Source organism: Charadrius vociferus, unplaced genomic scaffold, assembly GCF_000708025.1.
Source record: "Charadrius vociferus isolate BGI_N301 unplaced genomic scaffold, ASM70802v2 scaffold325, whole genome shotgun sequence".
NCBI lineage: Eukaryota > Metazoa > Chordata > Aves > Charadriiformes > Charadriidae > Charadrius > Charadrius vociferus.
In genome coordinates, this window is record NW_009648526.1 from 950,149 (window position 1) to 972,025 (window position 21,877).

Consider the following 21,877-nt stretch of genomic DNA (forward strand, 5'->3'; position numbering starts at 1 on the left):
AACAATAAAGACATCTTAACTGTTCTTTTGACTGCACTATCGGTAAAAACCGATGATGTTAAGCTGGACTCATAAATACTAGGTATAGTTGGTATCTCCTCCCTCCTACCCTGCAGCCTTCCCTGCTCTGTGCGAATTAGGGCCTTGGAGTTCTCGTTGAGAAAACTGGATACTGGCATTTGTCTGAAAATATATATCACTTAACTACTGATGGAAAAGGGCATGGCAAGATGGGACTCTTGTCAGGGAAGCAGCAAGGTGTAGGCAGCTTCCAGGCGCTCTTTATCTGTTGTGGAATAACAGGTAGATATGAATACAGGTGAAAAAGCTTTCAGAGGTGTATTTGAAGGTTGATGATACTTTGTATTTGGGATATTTTCCTTAACTATGGTTATTTCTTTTAATTTTTTTTTTTTTTAATAGATCTGGTTAAGAATAAGATTTGGGTTTTGAAGTGTTTGAGCAACTTGCTACTGCCCAAGTCATGACGCTCCCATTTCGAAAGGACTTGGACAAGTACAAAGACCTCGATGAGGATGAAATTCTTGGCAAACTTTCGGAAGAAGAACTGAAACAACTGGAAACTGTTTTGGATGATCTTGACCCTGAGGTAGGTATTACCCAAGAGAAGTTTTATTTTTTTGTTTGCTCAGAAACGAGTCTGAAATAAATTTAAACCTTTTTTCTTTACTTGAACAATATACTTTTGGACAGAGTTTTTTCCTAGTCTGCTAATGATCTTATTTACAGATATATATGTCTATATAATGTTTCAACTGTTTATTTCCTGTTTACAATGCAAATGCAACTGCAGTAGAGGAAAATGGAAGCAGCGGTTGTCAGGAGGAGCTTTCTGGGATTTATTTATAAATAAAAAATTGCTTGTAGTCATGTTCTTGAAAAGAAAGTTTATTTAGAAAGGCTTGTTTAACTTTCCTGTTTTCAATGTTGTCTGGTAAACAGACCTTTTGTATCCTTTTTTATTTTGTTGCTTCTGCTCTTGGATTTTGATGGGAGAGGGAGGATGCTAACCTCTCCCAAAGATTCCTGGTCCTGTAGGTAGTCTGTATCTATTCCTGTCCTCAAGCTGACTTTGCAAAGAGGAGGCAAATAATTGCTCAGCTCCTGAATGATTATGTCAGCATGGGGTAATGAATAAGGAATATTTTAGCTTTCTGTTATAAAGAGCTGAGTTATGTCCTCCACTGATACTGCAGCGAATGCCAGAGTCCAAGACTTGTGTTTTCACCTCCTGTTTCTCTGTTCTTGCTTTAACAGGACCAGGATTAAGTTTAAACTTGATGTTCAGGGATCACTTAGAAGAATATTATGATCACCTATTTTGTTGCACTGCAACATATTCCTGATATTTTAATTTGCTATGACTTTATAGACATTTTAACAGGGAAGAACTGGCAAAAGTGATTGGTTGTCTTTTATGACAGCCTGAATTTCTATACCTTCTGTTCTTTCCATACTAATAGCCTCCTTTTTTTTCCTGGATTTTTTTTTCTTTAGTTGAAATATGTTGATGATAGCAAAAAACCACCCCACCTTGAGTCAGGTCAAAAGTAGAAATACTCTGTGTTAAATGCCGGAGAATAATATAGGCAGTTGTCTTAACGACTTAAAAATACATGGATGTAAGTGATGTAGGAAGCAGTCTTCTTGCTCAATGTCTAAACTGTAAATAGCTGAGTTTTATTTACTACTCATTTAAACAGTGTTCATTCTAGAAAAGAAATGCAAAGTAACTAGCAAGTCTAGGGCTGGGAGCTAGTGTACTTAAAGAATTGCTTCAGTCCTATTCAGAGTGCAGTGTGCTCTATTTTTAATTATATTCTTGGTATCTAAAGAATAGATTGCCTTGCGTCCTCTCCGCCCCTCGAAAAAAGGAAATTGGCAGGGAATCAAAGATTGCCTAAAATGCATGATGTATCAGGTTTGAACCTTGGGGAGAGGGAGGAGGAAGAGGGAAATGAAACTAAACAGGTGTTCGCTCAGGCTTTCTAAGCTGTACTTGTTTGCTCCATTTTGTTTTGCAGAACGCACTTCTGCCTGCAGGCTTCCGACAGAAAGACCAGACTGCTAAAAAGGCTTCAGGTCCCTTCGACAGGGAGCGACTCCTTGCATATTTGGAGAAGCAGGCTCTTGAGCACAAAGACAGGGAAGACTATGTGCCTTTTACAAGAGAAAAGAAAGGTAACACCACCCTTTCTGATGTAGGTGGTTATGAAATCTCTGAAGTGGACTAGCCAGAACTACTGTAAACCAAAGTTTATTGAAGCACTGGTGGCTCGAATGCTTTTTAACTTGTGGCGTTTCCAAATGAGTGCTACCGTGCGGAGGCGGGATGCTTCCTGTTGTAGCGTTTTGTGGCGCTGGGGCTGGTGTGCTGTTTGCATGTCACACAGGAAGGAAATAAGACTCAAGAGATTTTATCAAAGATTGCAAAGTTCTGATGGGGATGGTATCCTTAAAGTAAGAGCTACCCCTGATTTGTGTCCATAATAACAAATGCTGTCATTGTGCCTGTGGCTTGTGCCCTGTGGTGCTGAGTAGAGACAGTAACATCTGTAGTAGTATGTTGCATTTTAAAAATAGCAGTAGAATGATGTTGTGGTAGATACTCAGTAATGTTTAAAGGCGTTGTAGGCTGACAAGGCCACGCAAATGGTGTATGCAATCATGTTGTCTTTCTAGTATCCTTACTGGGAGGTTTAACAAGATTGCATAGTTATTATTAACTAATTACATAGTTAGCTTCGCAAGAAGCTTTGAAATCTGGCAGTGGTTTGTGGTCTAAAAACCATGGAAACATTGACCCAATGAGTGGGCACATTATTAAAGCCTGGGATTTTAAATCTTTGTTTTGGATCTAGTAGTCTTGTTGACTGGATGGGGAAGCATTTTCCTTTTCAGGAGAAAATTAAAAAAGAATGTGCATCTTAAAAGTTGTAAGAGTAGATTTTAATTCCCACCCCCCCAACAAGAGCTATCGAATGTATTGTGCCTTACTTAGCACTATTTGTAGGGACAGAAACTCCCAATTTCTGTGCTGGACACATATGCACAGGACGAGGCTTTCAGCTGTCACCACAGTGTTTGTGTACTGCTTGTGAATCCTAGCTCGTCTGAACCGTCCCCAGCAGCAGGGCAGATCTGCTGCAGTAAGAGTTCAGTAAACTGTTTGATAAGTTGTATTCCAACTGCCCAAGATGAACAGGCTCCTCTCTTCTTAAGGGCTTGAAACCCTCTAATTCTACTTAATTCTCTGGTGTGAATCATTGCTTATTTCAGACTTGAGTCTTCATTCATCTACTGAGTTTGTATATATGACTGTGATTGTGGTTTCTATTCGGTGAAAATTTTGTTGGGTGTATTTGTGTTTTCTCTGCCTGTACCAGATAGCTGTTACTTGATAATGTTGGTCTCTCTTTTTCTTGAGGTAAGAGAGAGATTGTGACTTTATAATGTGCTGCACTGTATATGATGTGCTACTTCCTTAACACACCATGTTTTGCCTTATTTGAGTAGTTTAATACCACTTTTGTTGAGAGGTGATCACTGTGATGCTCCTTTGCTGACAGGAGAACAGCAGTTTGCTGACTGAATCTGTGAGTAACTGAGTTAAGGAAAAAGCAATGTATTGAATGTAGAAGGCAGTCAAATGTACCTGTAGCAGCAGTACCCTTATGGTAGCTCTGTTGCTGGAAAGTACCTGTTGATCCTGTGTTTGGCTGCGTAGTGTGCTCCTGCTTCCTCCCTTCTTCTGCTTCCTGCCTAACATATTTGCTGATATATGTTGGAGGTGGCCTAATGGTTTAATGTGATTGAGTTCAAGTATATTCAAGCCTTGTAGCTGGTTTGGGGAATCCCTTGCAGCCAGGCTGGCTTGTACACCGCTGTTTCAGGATGTGAGGCTGGGCATGGAGGATGTGCTCTAGTTAGTGCTTCTTTTTCTACTGAGTAGTAGTGCTCCGTTCAGATAGATAGTTCTTTAATGTCAGCTTATGTTTACATGCACACAGCAAAACTACTTGTTTGGGTAGATAAAATCTGTGAGAATCATGTAGAAAAACAGAAGAGTCCAGCTGTAATGCAGATCTTGGTTAAGAAAGATCAAATGTCATTTCCTTTATGTAATAAAGTATTACTAAATAGCAGTCTGTCTGGGTGTTTGGGTGTTGCAATATGTCATACCAGTTTAGTTAGTAAAATTTCCTGTATCTCTTTAAAAAAAAAAAAAAAGAGTAAAAGAGTTGCTATTTAATAACTTTTCCTACCATTTCTTTTAGTACTATAGAAGAAGAGAAAATAATATGAAAAATTAAATGTAACTTACCTTCATTAAAACTAAAAATGTGGAAACAAATATTTGGTATGGAAATTCATGCTGTGTTAAATGGCTGGGAGGAAGCAAGAAGGATAAGCTAATTTTGTAGTAGGTGAGAGAGAAACTTTTCTTTTTCCTTCATGAAAATGTTATGGTTCAGCTTTGACTTGCTGCCATGTTTGTGGCCATTTTGCACAAAAATGGCAAGCCTGTGCAACTTAATCTTTTAAATCAAGAAGTCATGATCTTTATCTAGATGTAAAACTTACAAAGGGAGTGGAGCAAAACGTAATACTTGTGTAGGATGTTTTTTGTCTAGAGGGAGCTCTTATCCTGATGTGCTTTTCTTCAATACTGAAAAAAAAAAAATAAACCCAAACAATCAACTAAGCTGACTTATAACTTTTCTCTTTGGCTAGATAAATATATTAAGGAGAAATGCTAACAAATTGTGGAATAAGGGTGGTTGAAAATCTTGCTTGATTATGTTCAGAAGAAAACTGATAATCATAACCTTCAGATCTAGAGATTTTGGGGGAGACAGATTGGAGTTGAAGCTGGTTTTTTGGTGCTATTTTTGTGGGTCAGGCTTTGCTAAAATATTTCTGTGTCTCATTGCTCAAACTTGGTCTAATTACGCATTTCATGGAGTAAGAAGGGGAAAATCTATCCTTTTTCCTTTTACTATTTTAGTAGAACTGATGATCTGCATGGTGATTTGGCCTGCAGGTTTATTAAAGAAGTCTACCCTGAGTTCATTTTAAACATCCTGGCTTGCTGTTGATTCTGGTAATCTTGATTCCCTACTACAGTGTAAAGGAAAATCCTCTCTTCCAGTTGTCCTAAGTACCCTGTTTTGAGGTACCATGTTATTAAAACAATGTTGCATCTCTCTCACTGGTAGGTGTCGTGATTTCTCCAAATCTTTGGAACCTTTTTATGCTGTGTCCTATGAAATGTGGAAGATCTGAAACCATGTAAAGTGTTCTGATGTAGTGAGATGAACAGTGCTGAAGAAATGTGAAGCTTAAGAATCCCTAAATTATATTCTATTGCATTTTTCCAGTGCCTGACTTTGTTTCTAAAAGCATCCTTAAAAACATACTTTGTTTTTAAACACAATTTAATGACTTAAGTCACATTCTGTTCCAATTAAGTGTTGAACCATACAGTAAACCATTGTTCAAGGGATTCATGTGGTAATAATTTCAACAAAACTAGCTTTGTCTCAATCTGTGGACGTAAGTATGTCATAAAGATTTTACGAGGCATACCGCAAAGAGAAGGATCTCTCATCTAAACAGTGAAGCGAGGCTTCAGGGCTGGAGCCTGTTGCCCTCAAGTGTGTTCCGTGCATCTGACCAAGTCTGAGCAATGCTCCTCGCTTCGCTTGGAACAGCAAAAGATGAGAGTTATTGCACCTGAGATAAAAACATATCTAATGTCAGTAATGTACTTTGTGCTGTATAGTGCAAGGCATTAGCAAATTATTATGTAAACCAAGCTTTGCGTTTCTAGCCTTTGCACTCTCCTAATTGTGGCTTTCTCTTCCAGCTCTCCCTCTGCATTCCTAAAAAAAACTGGGCTATGTTTGTTGTTGATTTGCATTTCATGTAACTTCTACTTTAATGTGGGGTGGTTTGGTTTTTTTCCTGCTCTGTCACCCAGAAAATATTGTTAGGCTGAAACTGTAGTCACCTTGCTAGAGCTCTTTTGGTCCTGCCCTGCTTAGTTGTTGCTCTACGTCACCATTTGCTTCTGTTGCCGCAGGATTTGGGATGCTGTGTTCACTGCTTGCCTTTCAGTCACTGGTCTTTAAAGGAAGTGTGTTGGATGTTGTAAAATGAAGCTAATATCCTGTAGGAGCTTTGGAGAAACAACTTGTCGAATTGACATTCTCCATACGAGCCCACTAGAACAAAATAATGTGTGATACACTAGCCTTAATGTAAAACAGTTTTCTAAACTTGCTGCTATGTGCTCTGCAATCAGATAATGAATAGCAGTGCTGTCTCTACAGTAAGACACTGAGGAAGTCACTTGTAAGTTGAATGAAAAAAATTAGTATTGAATTGTGCTTAGAAGTGAATTGATGAACCTAAGTCTGTCACATGGTAAGAACTGGTGATGGATGAATTGTGGATTTTATCAGTTTCTGGACTGATGAAGCTGTAAGGAACATAATATGTATGGAATATATCAGATGTTGCTTGCTCTTCTTCATGAAGACACTGATGAGACAAGCTTGTATTTGGTTGTCCTCAAGTGACACTTGATTCCTTTCCTGCAAACAGAGTACTGCAAAGTGGATTTTAGACTTTTCTGATCTGCAAGTTGTGGCTGCTTGCTGCCTGCTAGCGTGGGGGTAGGATGGCGGGATATGTGAGAATAGTACCAGCAATATGCAGTGCATGGCCACACTCAACAGACCTGATTTCTACAAAATTTTCAGTCCCGCCTTAGATACTGTGATTCTGTGTTGAAATGTCTGGGGCACTTCAACAGACATCATGCAACGTTTCTGCCTTTTGAGCAGTATGATTGTGGGGAACTTGGAACTGAAAGTTCATTCTGTAGCAAAGAAAGCCTGTGAATTAGTCCTGGGATGTGCATCGTTTAACACCTTAGCTAAAGGCACAGAAGACCTGAATATTTAATTAACATAAATGATGTGGACATTTCTGAAATTTGCCTCTTCATGTTGTAATGCTTAATCTTTGCAGTATCTTTGTTGGCTGAAAAGGAGGATGTCATGTTCCTTCATGTGATCAAATTCCTGCTATTTGGAAACATTCCACTTGAGGGCTGAGAAAGCTATTTATCTCATGGGCTGCACAGATGTGTAGTCTTTTTTTTTTTTCTTTAAAAAAGAAACCAACTTACATTAGTAAGGGGGGAAGGGAGTTGCCAAACTGTCTTGGCAGCAGGCCTTGAGTTAGATCATTGTCCCCAGAGACACAGGGGTCCTATCCTTTTTGAAGTAAGTTTGTCGCTAGAAGTGGGGAGTGGGGAAGGACCTGCTTTCGTATGTGTATTGTAAACCTCTGAACTCTGGACTGGGATGAGATGAAGCCAATGAATGCAAGATTATATACACAAGGGTGTGACCTGTTTTATAACAAAAACTGCTCCTGACCCAGTTCATGTGACTGGAGTTGGCTGCAATGAACATTTCTGGAGGGGAGTGGCTTTTAACACTGATGCTTTAATAAGAACTGAATAAACATTGGTGTGTGTTTTGGGGTTTTTTAAAGTTACCTTAAGAGTCAGGCATGTATGAAGAAATTTAGTCTTACTTTTAGGAAGCAAATGTTTAGAACCAGAAGTTCCTAACCTATGAATTTAAGAAATACTTAAAGTAACATCAGGAAAAGTAGTTCTCTTTTTGTGGGTACTATGTGATGACCCAGGCAGGAGGCTGATCTAGGTTTAAATACATCTTTGCAATTGAGGTCAGTTTCCTTCTCCCACTGGCTGCCTGCTGCACTGATGCTGCAAATAGGATGACATGAACAAAGGCTCAGGTGCTCAAATCATGGTTTTCTTCTCTTCTTCCTTGTACTCTGAATTCCACACTTTTTTACTAGTCCGTATTACTGAGGGAAAAACAATGCAAACATAGCTAATGAAAGGCTTTAGATTGCATGTAAGCTGTTCAGAGCATTTCATGGGTTAATGAAAACCTCGCCAAATATTTTTATATCTCTTCTGAAAATGAAAATTTAAGTTGAAAGTTATTCTCTCCCCAGTAGGTGATGCTGGTAAAATAAAATGGGGGTAGAAATGTTACTCTATTAATTATATCGAAATAATCTTAAACATTTACAACCTAAGCCTTTATTTATGAAGGTTTCTTTTAATCCTGAATCACCACAAACATAATTTCTTTTACACTGTCCATCAGACCTGAGGTATGGGTGGTACTGCACGTCAGCTCCTTTGAGCTACTGTTTGTAGTCAGTACAGTTATGTAAGGAGATTTATTTTCTGCTTCTAAATATGGTTAATGACCATTTATACAACTTTCCAAAGAGATAGCAACCCAGGAACAAAAATACCGTGTTGCTACCAACAGATCTTGGTCATCAGACTGTGTTGTCAGAGAAAAACCTGGCAGACTTTGTAATCTGTGCTAGTGGTAATGCATTAAGTTCCTTTAAAAAGAAAATGAACCATGAACTATTGTAATCGAGGATGGGAATTTGGAGAGAGAGAAAAGGTGGATGGGTTTTGTTATGCCCATGTCTGCTGTAGGACACGGGAGCTGACTTCAGGCATTGCTTCCCACAAGTGGTGAAACCAAAATCCCACTTTGTTGGAATTTCCCAGAAATAAAACCGAAACATCCCTATAAAGCTTCTTGTCACTGGGAGGTATTTAAAAATGCTAAACTTAGTCTTAGTCCAAACATGTAACAAGATACACTTATATGCAGTATGAGGAGAAAAAACCCTTAGGCTTCTGCGCAGCTGGTCTGATTCTGGTGCATGGTGGGTTGTCATCATGTAATTGAAACGAGCTAGTATGATTCACGTGTGGAAACGGTTTTTAGCTATGAATATGGAAGAGGGCAGGCTCCTGAATTAACACTGCGATGTCATAGGAAGGTTATTGACACTGCTTCTTACCCCGGGAAATAACTAAAGGAAGTTGGAACCCCTTTCCCACAGCTCTCACTGCTGATAGCTTAGGCAACTTGGAAAGTATGGAAAACTTTGAATAACTGTTAGGATTAGATTCATGGTTTTCTAGTTGTGATTTATTTCTATCAAATGCATCAGTTTTGTTCTCTCGTGGTACCGGAGCTTTTATTTACTACATTAATTTGTCCTGAACCTAAGTACCCATTGCCTCTCCTGGGTTCTTACCCAGCGCTAGACTACTTTGTTCTGAAAAGCCAATTCTAAATCATTCAAATCTGAACTGCTTTCAGAATAACTGTTAGAACAGCTTTCTCGTATTCTGATTTCTTACCCTAAATTTTCAGCTGAAGATATATGCAGGAATTATGCTAACTACAGACCTCTATTTATAATGCATGTCTGCTAAAATAACTTTTCCCATTACCTGTCTGTAATGATTAAAAAGTTGGTGCAGAATATGATATTAATACTGCTCCTTTTCACATTGAATCTGCTGTGACCTTTCTAAGTATCATTTTAGAAAATAGCGTCATTGGCAGAGAAATCTGTTATCTTGTTTTGTGTTGTTCACAAGCCACGGCTTTCTCAAGCAGCTCAGGCATCCCCTTTTTTACTTCAAAATTGCGTTAACATCTGAAATCAGAAATATAGTGTATGCTGTTAAAACTGCAGTGAATACTCAGGTCCATGATTTCAGATGATTCTTTTATGTTCTATTTCTCTGACATTCAGATTACAGTTCTGCCTAGGTCCCTTTCTCCCTTGAGAGGATATCAGTCGTTATTCTCTAGCGATAGTAAATTTTCCTTACAGGCACTTTTTCTAGGCTGTTTAAAATGTATAATGGAAGTTTATACTTTACTTTCTAATACTTAGGAGAAACAAGTAAGATTGGAGTCATGATACAGACTCCTGAAGATTTGGAGTAAGTAATGTTATATTCCTGTTTATGCTCTTTCTTCATCTCTGACTTTCAAGAACAACCAGAAGAAACCTCATTCCTTCATGTCGTCCTTGGTGCTCTTCTTGGGATTTACTAAATGTATTCCTTGAGTATAGAGAAGTTTAAAGATAAGCAGCTTTATAATGCGAAGTAACATCAGGCTCTTCTTTTTTTTTCTTTTTTTTTTTTTGCTCCAGGTAAAATATTTATCCCCAAGCAAAAGCCTGTACAGTCTTACACAGAAGAAAAATTCTCTCTTGATCCAGAACTGGAGGAAGCCTTGACCAGTGCCACAGACACAGAATTAGGTGACCTTGCAGGTTAGTGGGGTTTTTTTTAAGTATGTATGGGCTGGTGTATATTTGGACAAGAAAGATCTATAATAAATATGGTAGTGTATTTGTTATCTGAAATGTGACTATATGAAGTTGTAGTTGTGGTAGAAACTAGAACATGTTATATGCCAGTTTGGTTGTAGTGTATCATCTTTTGTTGATATATGATAATTTATAGGAAGGTAGATTATTTTGGCCTGCATAAGATATGATTTTCAAATTCAAAACCTTTAAGTTCATTCCTCAGACTGGCTGGTTTTTGCTGTGTACCCTACTGCTTTTTCTTACCTGTAAGAATCTGTTGCTATGTGCCTGTATTCCTAAAGCTTCAGTCAAGAATTTTGTGACTGAACCGCACTTTTAACTTTGATGCTTGAACCTGGTGAGGAAAAATCTTTCTAAGATGTGAAAGCCAACTAAAAACTCTGTAATTAATTAAATTTTTTTTCTACTTTAAATTATTAAGAGATAGAGTGGCTTACTGTACTGATAACTGGGTGTTTTACAAACATCGTTTTTTATTATTTAAAGGAACTCTGCATCTGAGCTGAATTATTCAGGAACAGTAAAATTGGGTTTTTTGCTTTTTTTTTTTCCCTTTTACAGCTATACTGGGAATGTCCAACTTGATAACAAATAATCAGTTCTGTGATGTAGTAGGAAGCAGTAATGGGATCGACAAAGACAGCTTCACAAGTAAGTGTGTACGCAAGTGCTAGATAAATGAGTTCTTTGTACTGCATACAGTTACTATAGCATTAACTATTTTCTGTTGCACTAGCATCCATTATAGACTATTCAGTCTTGAATTGGAAATGTGCATGTCTAACACTGCTAATTGAGTTCTGACAAGAGTGAAATTAAAATGTGTCTACACTAAAATCTCTTCTGCAGTTAATTCACTCTTTGGCCGATAAAAGTAGGCATAAACGTGCATTTGTGTGTGTTGGTTTTTAGGTTTCATGTTTGTATTTGTAATTCAACTCCTATATGCTTTCTGAAAAAAGCTGGTGTGCAAGAAAAGCAGAAAGGGCATGAGGACCTTTGGAAAAGAATTGAACTTTATGAAAATATGGTCAAGAGAGGATGGTGTGCTTTTTGGGTGGGGGAGATATGTAAAGACTGAGGCAATGATCTTTAAATACGGTAAATGTTTAGTATGTGTAACATTTATTGACAGTGAATGTATGTGACCTGTTTGATTACAATTAAATGCCTTTTCAGATATAGTAAAAGGTGAAAAAATGTTGCCTGTTTTTGATGAACCGCCAAATCCCACAAATGTGGAGGAGACCCTGCAAAGGATTAAAGACAATGATTCCCGTCTTGTTGAAGTTAATCTAAATAACATTAAGGTAATTACCTGAAGTCTGCAGTAAATACGCTGCTTTTTCTCAGTAGAAGATACTTCGAGCCATAGAACTGTAATAAGAGAGCATGATAGGCTTATTTTAAGTACAGCAGCCTTTCTGCTAAACATTGCAGTGCGTATAATCTCAGAAACCTGGAGCTAAACCGATAAGCCATCTTGGTTTCTTTTGCCAAATGTGTATTTAAAAAGTCTTAGATTTTCTTACTGCCAGCCCAGATTTCTGTTGCTGCCAAGTTGGCGACAGTTCCAGCAGTTCACCATCACGGAGTTAACTACTACTTTGACTCCTTTGTCCTTGATGAAGCGATGTGCTCTCACTTACTGCTGTGGCAAACAAAGTGATATCTGTATCTGACATCCTTCTGATTCTTGTACCAAAGAGCTGTCAGCAATTAGGGCTGCTTCTGCTCATAAGTGTAACGGTTGTGTTTTTAAATATGACTAAAACTTTTGCATATTTGCATGAGAGAAAACAGAACTGTAGCACTCCTGATGTACAGTGCAGACTGCAGTGACAGGCTGCTAGCTGCAGCCTCGCCAGCAGCCTAGGCTACTCGTTGCCCATTCTAAAGTATGAAAATAAAATACATGGTTTAAGAATATTGTACAATAGAGAAATGCTGGCCAAAATAAATGCCTAAAAAGGCAACAGAACGAAATTGTTGATGTATAAGAAACTGAGAAATAATAATTATTATCTAAAATTATTCCTTTTACACTTAGTTGCTACTACACTGTAAAAATGATCAAACTATAAATTCGCAAATTCTGGAATTATTCTTAATAGAACACAGAATGAAATGCTAATGGTTTCACCAGTTTAAAGCTCTAATCCTTTTTATATTTGTGAAAGGTTAATTGATACTGATACCAGAGTGTTCGGTTCACGTAATTTTTGCTCAGTAACAGTTTGAAGTCAGCTAACTGTTTTAACACTTCTATTGTGACAGTGGCATCAATGTAGTAAAGATGACTTTGCTTTATATAATTTGCTTTATAGAATTGGTGACTCTAATAGCCATTGCATCTTACCTATAGCTTTGCTACACATGTACGCTGATACTGTGAGACTGCTGGAGACCAGTGGTAGTTAATATTATAGTATGTTTTGCTGTAAAGAGGATAAGATAATGGAAGATGTTGGGAGGGAGGGGATAAACTTGTGTATCTCAAGAGACCAAAATGCTATTTTTATTTCAAGAACATACCAATTCCAACACTGAAAGAATTTGCAAAAGCCTTGGAAACCAACACGCATGTGAAGAATTTTAGCCTTGCAGCCACCCGAAGCAATGATCCTGTTGCTGTTGTAAGTACTCTTGCTAATGTGCTAAGAGAAGTTAGGATGGAAAGACAATGGTAAGGGATTGAATTCAATCCTGTTTAAATATTTAGGGATGAAAATGATTAAATTTTGTTACACTGTAAAGTGTGTTTTCTTTAACAAGCCTTTGTTTTATCAAAGTTGGTAAATGATTGCTAGTTGACTAATATGCAGCAATGTGTCAGATGTATGAGATGAGTGAGAATTCTTTTTTTTCAGTCCCTTTCCCCTGATTTCTCATTTTGCTAACCTACTTCCTGGTCTTCTTTTTTTACTAATTGTTTAATTCCTGATGCTCCTTCCATGAGCCAATAGTATATTGAAAATTAACCTTAAAACAAGCGCATTTGAGGACTGAAAAAGCTCATAATCTGTTTCAACCAACTAGAGTTTTAGTTGAAGAAAGTTGTAAAATACCTGTTTCTCTGATCTCCCTGCTACCAAAGATTGGCCTAAAGCATCAGCATATAAAGCATAATATTAGTCAAGGTATCTAGTTTGACACAATTGAAACCTAAGTATTTCTCATGTGGTCTTGTCTTTCCTACGTTAAATCAAAAGCAGTACCTTATTTATTTGCAAAAAAAGAGGTAAGAAAACAGCACTAACTGTTTTGCCAGGATGATCCTTTGCCTTTGTTTTCATTTCAAAGTAGAAAGAAAACTAGTTTGAGATACTCCATTAAATGAACAAATGAATGTTTGAAAGCTTTGTTTTGGGTCAATTAAAAAGTTCCTTTTCAGCAGAACTGAAACATTTGTAATAAAAATCTATAAAGTCTTGTTTTCTCAGGTGTGGTTTTGGTACAAAAAAAAAAAATGTTATGATTTTTATGACAGTAAACCTCAGCAGGTACCTGTTCTTGCTTTCTTATTTTCTCAGAAATAAGACCAGGTATATGCCATTTCCATAAGAGTGCTTTTAGCTACGTGCTGGTATTGTCCTTACAGCTTTGAATTTTACTGCTTCCTACCAAATCTGTAGACACAAGCATTTTGAAAGTCAGATCTCCCGTTTACAAATTAACCGTATCTAATTATCCTTTCAGTTGACTAACGCCCTTTCTTTGGCCTTTATTTAGCAGCTTGCATTACTCATTGTATGCTGTGAAGGCTTACAAAATGGAATCGGTCCAATATGCTAATTTCAGACAATTTATATTCTGTGTAGCTTTTTAGTTTGTAACAAGAGAAAGACAGGCCTTTTCTTGACTAAATACTGTTTAAAAAAAGGAACGTAGGTAATGCCTGGTTGAAGACTCATTTCAGTCTCAAATATTGAGTGAAAACTTGCGAAGTTACACTACACATCTGTCAGCTTGTTGCTCCTATTGAACTAGTTAGTGGACATGGTTATTGCTGTGTCCTATGATGTACTGCAGCAAAATTCGAAAGTTTAATAATGCTTTCTTGCATTCAAAGGCTCTTGCAGATATGCTGAGAGTAAACACAAAATTAAGAAGTTTAAACATAGAATCAAACTTCATCACTGGAGTTGGAATTTTGGCACTGGTCGATGCACTGAAAGACAATGAAACATTGACAGAGATCAAAATTGATAATCAGGTAAGTGAAGTGGTGGTAATATCATAATTAAAATCAGTCTGTCCTAGTTGAATGAATATTTTTGAAGGCAGCTTATGATAAACTTTCGAAAAATATTTTACTTCTAAATATTTTAACCCCAAAAATAACTGTCCTTAAGATTCTCAGAAGTGTCCAGTTGAAGTTGATTCCTGGTCACTTCTGTGCTTCCTTGTGGTTTAAAGTGCACAAATGTATTCTATGTCCTTTGCCTTTTTGATTATTCAAATTAAGCTGAGTGTTTATTGACTAATATGATGAAAGTATTCTGATGTCTTTTAGGGTGAATACACACAAACTCTTTTGTCTTTGTGTACCTTTTATTTTAACAGAGGCAGCAGCTGGGCACAATTGCAGAAGTAGAAATTGCCAAGATGCTTGAAGAAAACACCAAGATCCTCAAATTTGGATACCATTTCACACAACAGGGACCTCGAGCCAGGGCAGCTGCAGCTATCACGAAAAATAATGATTTGGGTAAGACCTGTCAGTAGAGAGTGACTGATAAATGAATGTGCGTGTAGCACAGGTTTTAAAGGTGTCTGTTTTTTTCTGCTTTTCTGTTCACATAACCAGGATAGCAAAATATGAGTAGATCAGTTTCAGGTTTCTCCTGTGCTTTACTCCTACTCTTCTTTTGCTGCTTGATGTTCTCCTTTTTATTTCATTGCAGACTGTTCAGGTGTATGAGTTGAGGATTTTTAGCATAGTCTACAACAAGAACTTTAAAATTCCACCGGACTTGTGGCAAAGGGAGGGAAAAGAATAGTTTGGATTGTTCAGTTTTATTCAGACACGATTCATCGTTTGTTTAAAAGCAATACTTGAAATTAATAGTGCAGGATGCCTTCTTCGATGCCAGCACACCCAGTCTCATTTGGATTGCTCAAGCAAAGAAACTGAACATACTGTCATGTGCAGAGGCTGGGACTGGGTCATCTCTTCTCTTATGGTTCTGTCCACACACAGGCACCTTCCCAGCCTCTCTCAAAGGCAGCTGGTAGCAGTAGCATCTTTATTTGCTGCGGTAAGCTTTGTTGGAATCCTACTTAAATGGACCAGCAGAAAATTGGTTAATAATATAGAAGATTAATGGAAATAGCTTGTATACTCATGTCAAACACTTGAAACTCTCAACTACAATAAGAGAATGTGGTCCGTCTATTTAAATAGAATTACATTTTAAAACTCCATTTAATTAAACTCTTTGACTTTAGGTGCTTTGTGGTAAGGATTGCACATCTCATCACCATGAATATGGGCCAGGCAGTTCAGTAGTAGTAGCAGTAGTTCAGGAATAGGTTAGAGGGAGTGACACAGGAAATTAAAATGTGGTTTAAAGATCTCCTTCCCCTCCGAGTAAAGCTGAAGTGGAGGAGAATAGCTCTGAAAAAGATGGAGGAGTAGTAACAGAATAGAGGACAGAGAGAGAAGAAAGGCACTCAGACACTGCATAACTGCTCTCAAAATAGATTCTAAACCAGTTATTCTTATTTTTTCATTATGATGCTTCAGGTGTCTCTCTACTTTCCTTTAAGGTTTCTCTTTTCACTAGTTCTCATTTTTGCGTTTGACTGTTGGAAATCTATGTTTCTATTGATATCTTGCCTTTTTTTCTTTGCTTTCTTAGTCTGGAGTATGCGAGTAAAAGTTTCTGCAAATACCTTTTCATCTCTCCAGCCCTGAAGCTACAGAGACAGGTTACTCTGAATACCCAGCTGGGTATTGAGCACTGAAAACTGAGATGTTCACACTCTCTCATTTCTGTCTTTGTACGTTTCTTCTAAAAAAATAAAAACCAGTCTACATCTTTGTTCTCCCTTGTCTACACTGTGGCATACTACTTCCCTTTCCTTTGTCTGAAACTGTACATGTTGCTTTTAACTGCATGATTGGAGAAGTCTAAGGATGGAAATTCTTCCATCTGTTCTTGCAATTTGATGAAAGCAGGTATGCATAACTTCTGTCACCAATGAACATGATTTGGATTCAAATGGAGATAAGTCTATGGGTCACTCTCAAAGCAAGCAGTATATTGGCTTTGTAAAGAGTAAAATTCTAGTGTGATTCTATTCTGATTGTTTATTTAGACTGTATGTAAATCATTTCTTGAGACAGGAAGAGGGAGAGGAAACAAAACAGCTTTCTCCAGTTATTTTGATCTGTGAAGGTAAAGAAGATGAATTCAAATTGCAAATATCTGTAAAACTACAGAATTTTCAATTAGTGGATGTGAGAACAGAATCACTTTCTTCTTATATAGATATGCTTTCTCCACTTTTTTAAAACAAAGTGGAGATGCCCCTATCTAATTTCTAAGACTCTTAGCCTCATTTGTTGTGTCTGCACAGAAAAAGAAAGCACAATTTGATTGGGGGAGGGGAAACAAAAATCAATAAAAAAATACTACAAATATTGAGCAAAACTCCAGTCATTCAGTCAACCTTGCATATTCTTGAGTCTAAACAGCATGAGAGCTTTTGTGATTTTATTCACAAATTTTTGTTGCTCTTGCATTTTCTGACAAATGAATATTTTTTTAATTAATAAATCGAATATTTTAGGCTATTGAAAGTGACTTTTTTTTTTCAAAGTGTATAAAAGGTATTAGATATACTGTGAAACTCTTGTACTGTTTCTTTTGAAGCCATGCAAACTTAATTCTCCACCACTAGAAAATTGCAATGTAAAAAGAAGAGTACTGGCTAAATCTGTTACCAAACGTAAAATTATTCATGTTTCCTGCAAGTGTCTCCTCACAAATATTTGAAGCTGTTCATGAATAACACAATAAGCACTGCTAGAGCATAAGCTTAAAATGATGGATAATACTAAGTGTTAATTATCTTAAGTTCTATTATGTGAAACATCATGTGGCAAAGTAGGGAACCACTAGTATGGTTCCCTTAACTTTTATGTTGCAGAAATATGAAAATAATAATTTTCATAAACGATAAAATAGTAATTTTTTTCTTTTTTTTGCTACAGTTCGGAAGAGAAGGGTTGAAGGAGACAACTAGTAAATCTTCTTGTTGTCAAAACTGTGTGGAGTCTTCAAGGGTCGTCGAGGCACACTCATCACCGTGGGCTTTGGCAATTTGGACTACATTTACATGGGTTAGAAGGGAAAAGACTGGAAACCCCATTCCTTTTAAAGCAAAGCTATATTAATAATCTGCTGGTATGCATCACGTTTTTCAGGTTGAGACACAGTAACTGCACCAGTCTCTGTACCATAGTTTTTGGTTGTTTTTTAAAGAACTTTTTTGTATTTCAAGACTTCGGCTGTGCTTTCTACTAAAAATGTAATTGCAAATCAATGGTATAATTGTCTGTAGTCAAAGAATGGGACATTCAAGATCATTGGGCGGATAATGACCCAATTGAAATGTTTGTTAGAAAATCTGGGGGTGCTTATTTACATGGAGGGGTATGTATATTCTTGAAAACAATGCATTAGTGATAAGGGATTCTTCACACAACAGTTGGACTCATTGCGTAGAGCTGTTCAGCCTTGTTCATATGCACTGAAGAGAAATCTTTCACAGCTATCTTATTTGTAATTCTACTTTTTAAATTTTGTAGCAGTTCTTGATACTGTGATTAAGTTTAAAGACATCCCTTTAAATCAAACAAAAATAAATTGGCTAAGGACTTCTCCCAAGAGATTTGAGGGACTAATAAAAAAGTGGAAGCCTTGCAAGAAAAAAAAAGTAGGAGCCTTGCAAAATGACAGTTTTGCTATTACACCTAAATCTTTTTCAAAGTCTTTTTCAAAACGTCCCATAACTATATCTTACTCTGCATCTAAACTGGATATGTTTTTAGACTGATTTCATGTGTTCATCAGCATTATTTAGTTTATATTCTTTGTTTAAAAATCCTTATCTACATTCGTAAGTATCGATTTCTCTAGAAGTAGTGGACATGCATTTGTTAAATTCTGCATAATTCTGTACAGGAAAAGCAGCCTTAACTGTAAAACCAGTGTCCAAAGTTGCTGGCAAATGGAAAAATTCCTTTTTTTTTCAAGTGGTTGCATTAAGCTATTAGTACTTCATATAATTCTATCATTTTTTTTAATAAAGCAATGAAGTAACACTTTTAAGAAAGGATTTTTCTACTCTACTTACATCTTGATGTTGAAACACTACATAAGACATGCAGAAATTAACCAATATGCAGTGTCAAATCTGTATGGCATAGTAATTATTAAAGTTCTATATCTAAGCAAACTAATAAGGCAACAAGAATCACTTCAACTTCTGTACATAATCACAGTAGACTTCCTTGAAATAATACGTAAATCTAGAGGCTTTTTGGTGTAGGTCTGTTTGGACTGTACTGTACTAGTTTGCTCAATGTTGTCATGAGATCATAAACTCAGAAAAACATTCTAAAGGAGTGCTCGGCTATATTTATAGCAACAGAGAATTCAACTGACAACTGCTTTCATCTAAGGATCATAATATGGTGAGCATTTTATGTATAGAGAACATATTGGACTGAGATTTTTGCATCAGGTTGTTTATACTAAAAAAATTTACCGGAGCAGCTCTCTGACACTGTGCCCATATTGTAATTTGCTGCACATCTTGTTTTGGATCTTTAAAGACAGTCTTTATTCTGGAGGTGTCTTTGAATTTTACTGCAACTGTACAGAGAATTTTAAACTGTAGTGCCTTCAATAAGGATGTATATAACTGGTTTATACTTGTGGAAGAATATGTTTTTTCCTATTTCAAAATTGGCTTTTTATTATAATTACAAATTTATAATTTGTAATTTATAATTACAAATAAATGTGTGCTCTGAAAAGCAAGTTGAAATTAATTCTGTTAACACCAAAGACTATATATACTGTAACTTCAACAACTAGAAGTGATCTGACTAATAACAAAAAGGGCTTCTTTTGGTTTTGGCTTTTGTAAATTTTCAAGAACTTTTTAGATTTTGAAATTTAAGTTCTTACATAGTAAACATAAAGTCACAAGTGTCTTTTTACAGACAGTGCTGTATAAACATGGCCAAAGCATGTCACGTGCTGAGTTGCCTAAAGCTGTACTTTACTTTTTATTTGCTAGGCACCATAATCATTTTGTGTCAAAAAGCAGGCTATAGTGTCTTCCTTCATTTGTTGAAGGGCTGCATGTTCATGAAATCTGTTCACGTATTGTGATTCTATGATGACTTATTTTATCATTATCTTAACAAGATTAGGCAGTTATCTCCTACTTGAAGATGAGGAGAAAAATGAAAGGCTGGGTTATGGAAATGATAGCCCAAATGCCTTCCTTACTTTATTAAATGAGGGTTAGCTGCTTAATGATTTATATTCTAAACAACGTTAGGGGCTTTTAAACTCCAGCTCTCAGGTGTCCTGTCACAGATGATAGCAGTGCACTGTAATAATTGGTTTGGCTCTGTAGACAGCAGCTAAGTATTTGACTGCTTGTTGGCTCTTTCAGGACAGATATCTGCCAGGCTGGGCATAGAAAACTAGTTTAGTGGGGTTTTCTTTCAACCAGAGGAGTTTGGCCCTCCAAATTGTTGCAAGACATTTGGCATGGCGCATGGAACAGTTACAACAATCACTTTTGTGCCTACAATATACATCCTTTTTGGGATAAATGAAGAAATTCAGTCTGTAGTCAGGAATCGTAAACCAAAGTCTGATTTAATGCTATCAGGTGTAGTGAGATCTTGTGTATGACTTACCACTTTTGCACTCAAAAAAAATTACTACTTTGATAACCAGCTACCATAAACAAGGTGATACTTTTTTCTTCTTGATTTATTTTCCAGGCTTAATGCAGAAGTCAAATGACCACACGTTGATTCTGTTGGTTCCGAGCTAAGCATGGAAACATAGCCTATATTCCAAAGCAATTATCTATTTACTGTTGTATTTTAAAGAAATAGCCTCATTTTCTCTACAGCTTGAGTAATACTGTTTGTAAGCTACAAACGAGCAAGTGTTCAATTTAAATTTCCATTGAGGAAACATGAATTGAGTGTTTTAGCATATCAGCACTATATGCTGTCAGATTGTAAACCAGTAAAACTTTTGGATGATTAAAGTACTGTATACATGTGTGTTTTTGGTTTTGTTCTGTTTTGTTTTTTACACTGTACGCTGACTGGCTTAAAGTTGACCCATGCGTTTATTTATGTCAGACCATTACTACTACTTCTCCAGTCAGAAAGTGATTGACCAAATGGCACTTCTGGAAGTAAAGGGCTACCAACGTGGAACTTGATTTTCACACAGCAGGTGGCAGAAGGATGTGCGAGAACCTATAAAGAGAGTGACAGGGTATTGTCGTGCCTGTTCAATGCAAACAAGTGAGCAAGGAGTGGAGAGGGGCATGAGGCTGCTTTGTGCAGCATTATTTCAGCCACATTTGGCAGTGGGGAGGGGTATAGTTAAAATGGTGACCCCTTTCTGAGACACAGTGGGTCAGAGCCCTCCGTCTGCCTTCCAGCTGAGCGCTTCAGTGTCTCACCGACAGAACTGCAAAATGTTAGAATGGTTTGGGTTGGAAGAGACCTTAAAGATCATCTACTTCCCCATCCCCTCTGACCTGGGCAGGGACACCTTCCACTAGACCAGGTTGCTCAAAGCCCCATCTGGCCTTGACCGCCTCCAGAGATGGGGCATCCACAGCTTCTCTGGGCAACATGTGCCAGTGCCGCACCGCCCTCATAGTGAAAAATTTCTTCCTGATATCTAAGCTAAATCTACCTTCTTCCGGTTGGAAGCCATTAGCCCTTGTCTTATCACTACGTGCCCTTGTAAAAAGTCCCTCTCCAGCTTTCCTGTAGGCCCCCTTCAGATACTGGAAGGGGCTACAAGGTCTCCCCGGAGCCTTCTCTTCCCCAGGCTGAACAACCCCAACTCTCTCAGCCTGTGCTCACAGCAGAGGTGCTCCAGAAGCACGGCTGGGCTGAGCTCCTCTCCCCTCCGACGCCAATGGCAGACAGGAGTTGGGTCTAAGGCGTGTGTGGGCCCTGAGCCTGGAGCTGATGGACAATGTGTATATAGACCAGACAGCAGCAGAGCAGGGTGACCTGGACTCGGCAAGTGGTAGGAACAGGAATTTAAATATCTGTGAAGTAGTGCTGTGCGTGGCTTGCCAGCTGGTGGGGTGAGCACCTACACGAAACATGCAGATAAATCATATTTTTCATGTTACTGCCACTTAGTGCCCGCGGGCTCCCCTCTCCCAGGCCTCGGGGCCCTGACAGGCCCCGCAGCTCTGACCAACCCAACCTGCCTTCGCCGCTCGCTCGCAGCGCCGCTCCCTGCGCTGATACACCGTTCCCGCTTCCTCGGGGGGG

At 37.7% G+C, this 21,877-nt stretch overlaps 1 protein-coding gene across 1 annotated transcript; it reads left to right on the forward strand.

Annotated features, from left to right (window-relative positions):
• Positions 1–422: 422 nt before the first annotated feature.
• Positions 423–18,110, forward strand: TMOD3 (tropomodulin 3 (ubiquitous)). The gene is made up of 9 exons (XM_009885717.1): positions 423–610; positions 2,046–2,202; positions 10,120–10,242; positions 10,864–10,953; positions 11,482–11,612; positions 12,831–12,938; positions 14,375–14,518; positions 14,869–15,013; positions 17,525–18,110. The coding sequence occupies exons 1-9, from the start codon at positions 485–487 to the stop codon at positions 17,554–17,556; spliced, it is 1,056 nt and encodes a 351-aa protein (XP_009884019.1). The 5' UTR covers positions 423–484; the 3' UTR covers positions 17,557–18,110.
• Positions 18,111–21,877: the final 3,767 nt, after the last annotated feature.

What these genes read in the sequence shown, in the direction of transcription:
- TMOD3 (XM_009885717.1), top strand. Translation starts at nt 485, where the DNA reads ATGACGCTCCCATTTCGAAAGGACTTGGACAAGTACAAAGACCTCGAT. An exon ending in GCAATGATCCTGTTGCTGTT is followed by an intron (nt 12,939 to 14,374) that starts GTAAGTACTCTT and finishes TTGCATTCAAAG; the next exon opens with GCTCTTGCAGATATGCTGAG. An exon ending in CACGAAAAATAATGATTTGG is followed by an intron (nt 15,014 to 17,524) that starts GTAAGACCTGTC and finishes TTTTTGCTACAG; the next exon opens with TTCGGAAGAGAAGGGTTGAA.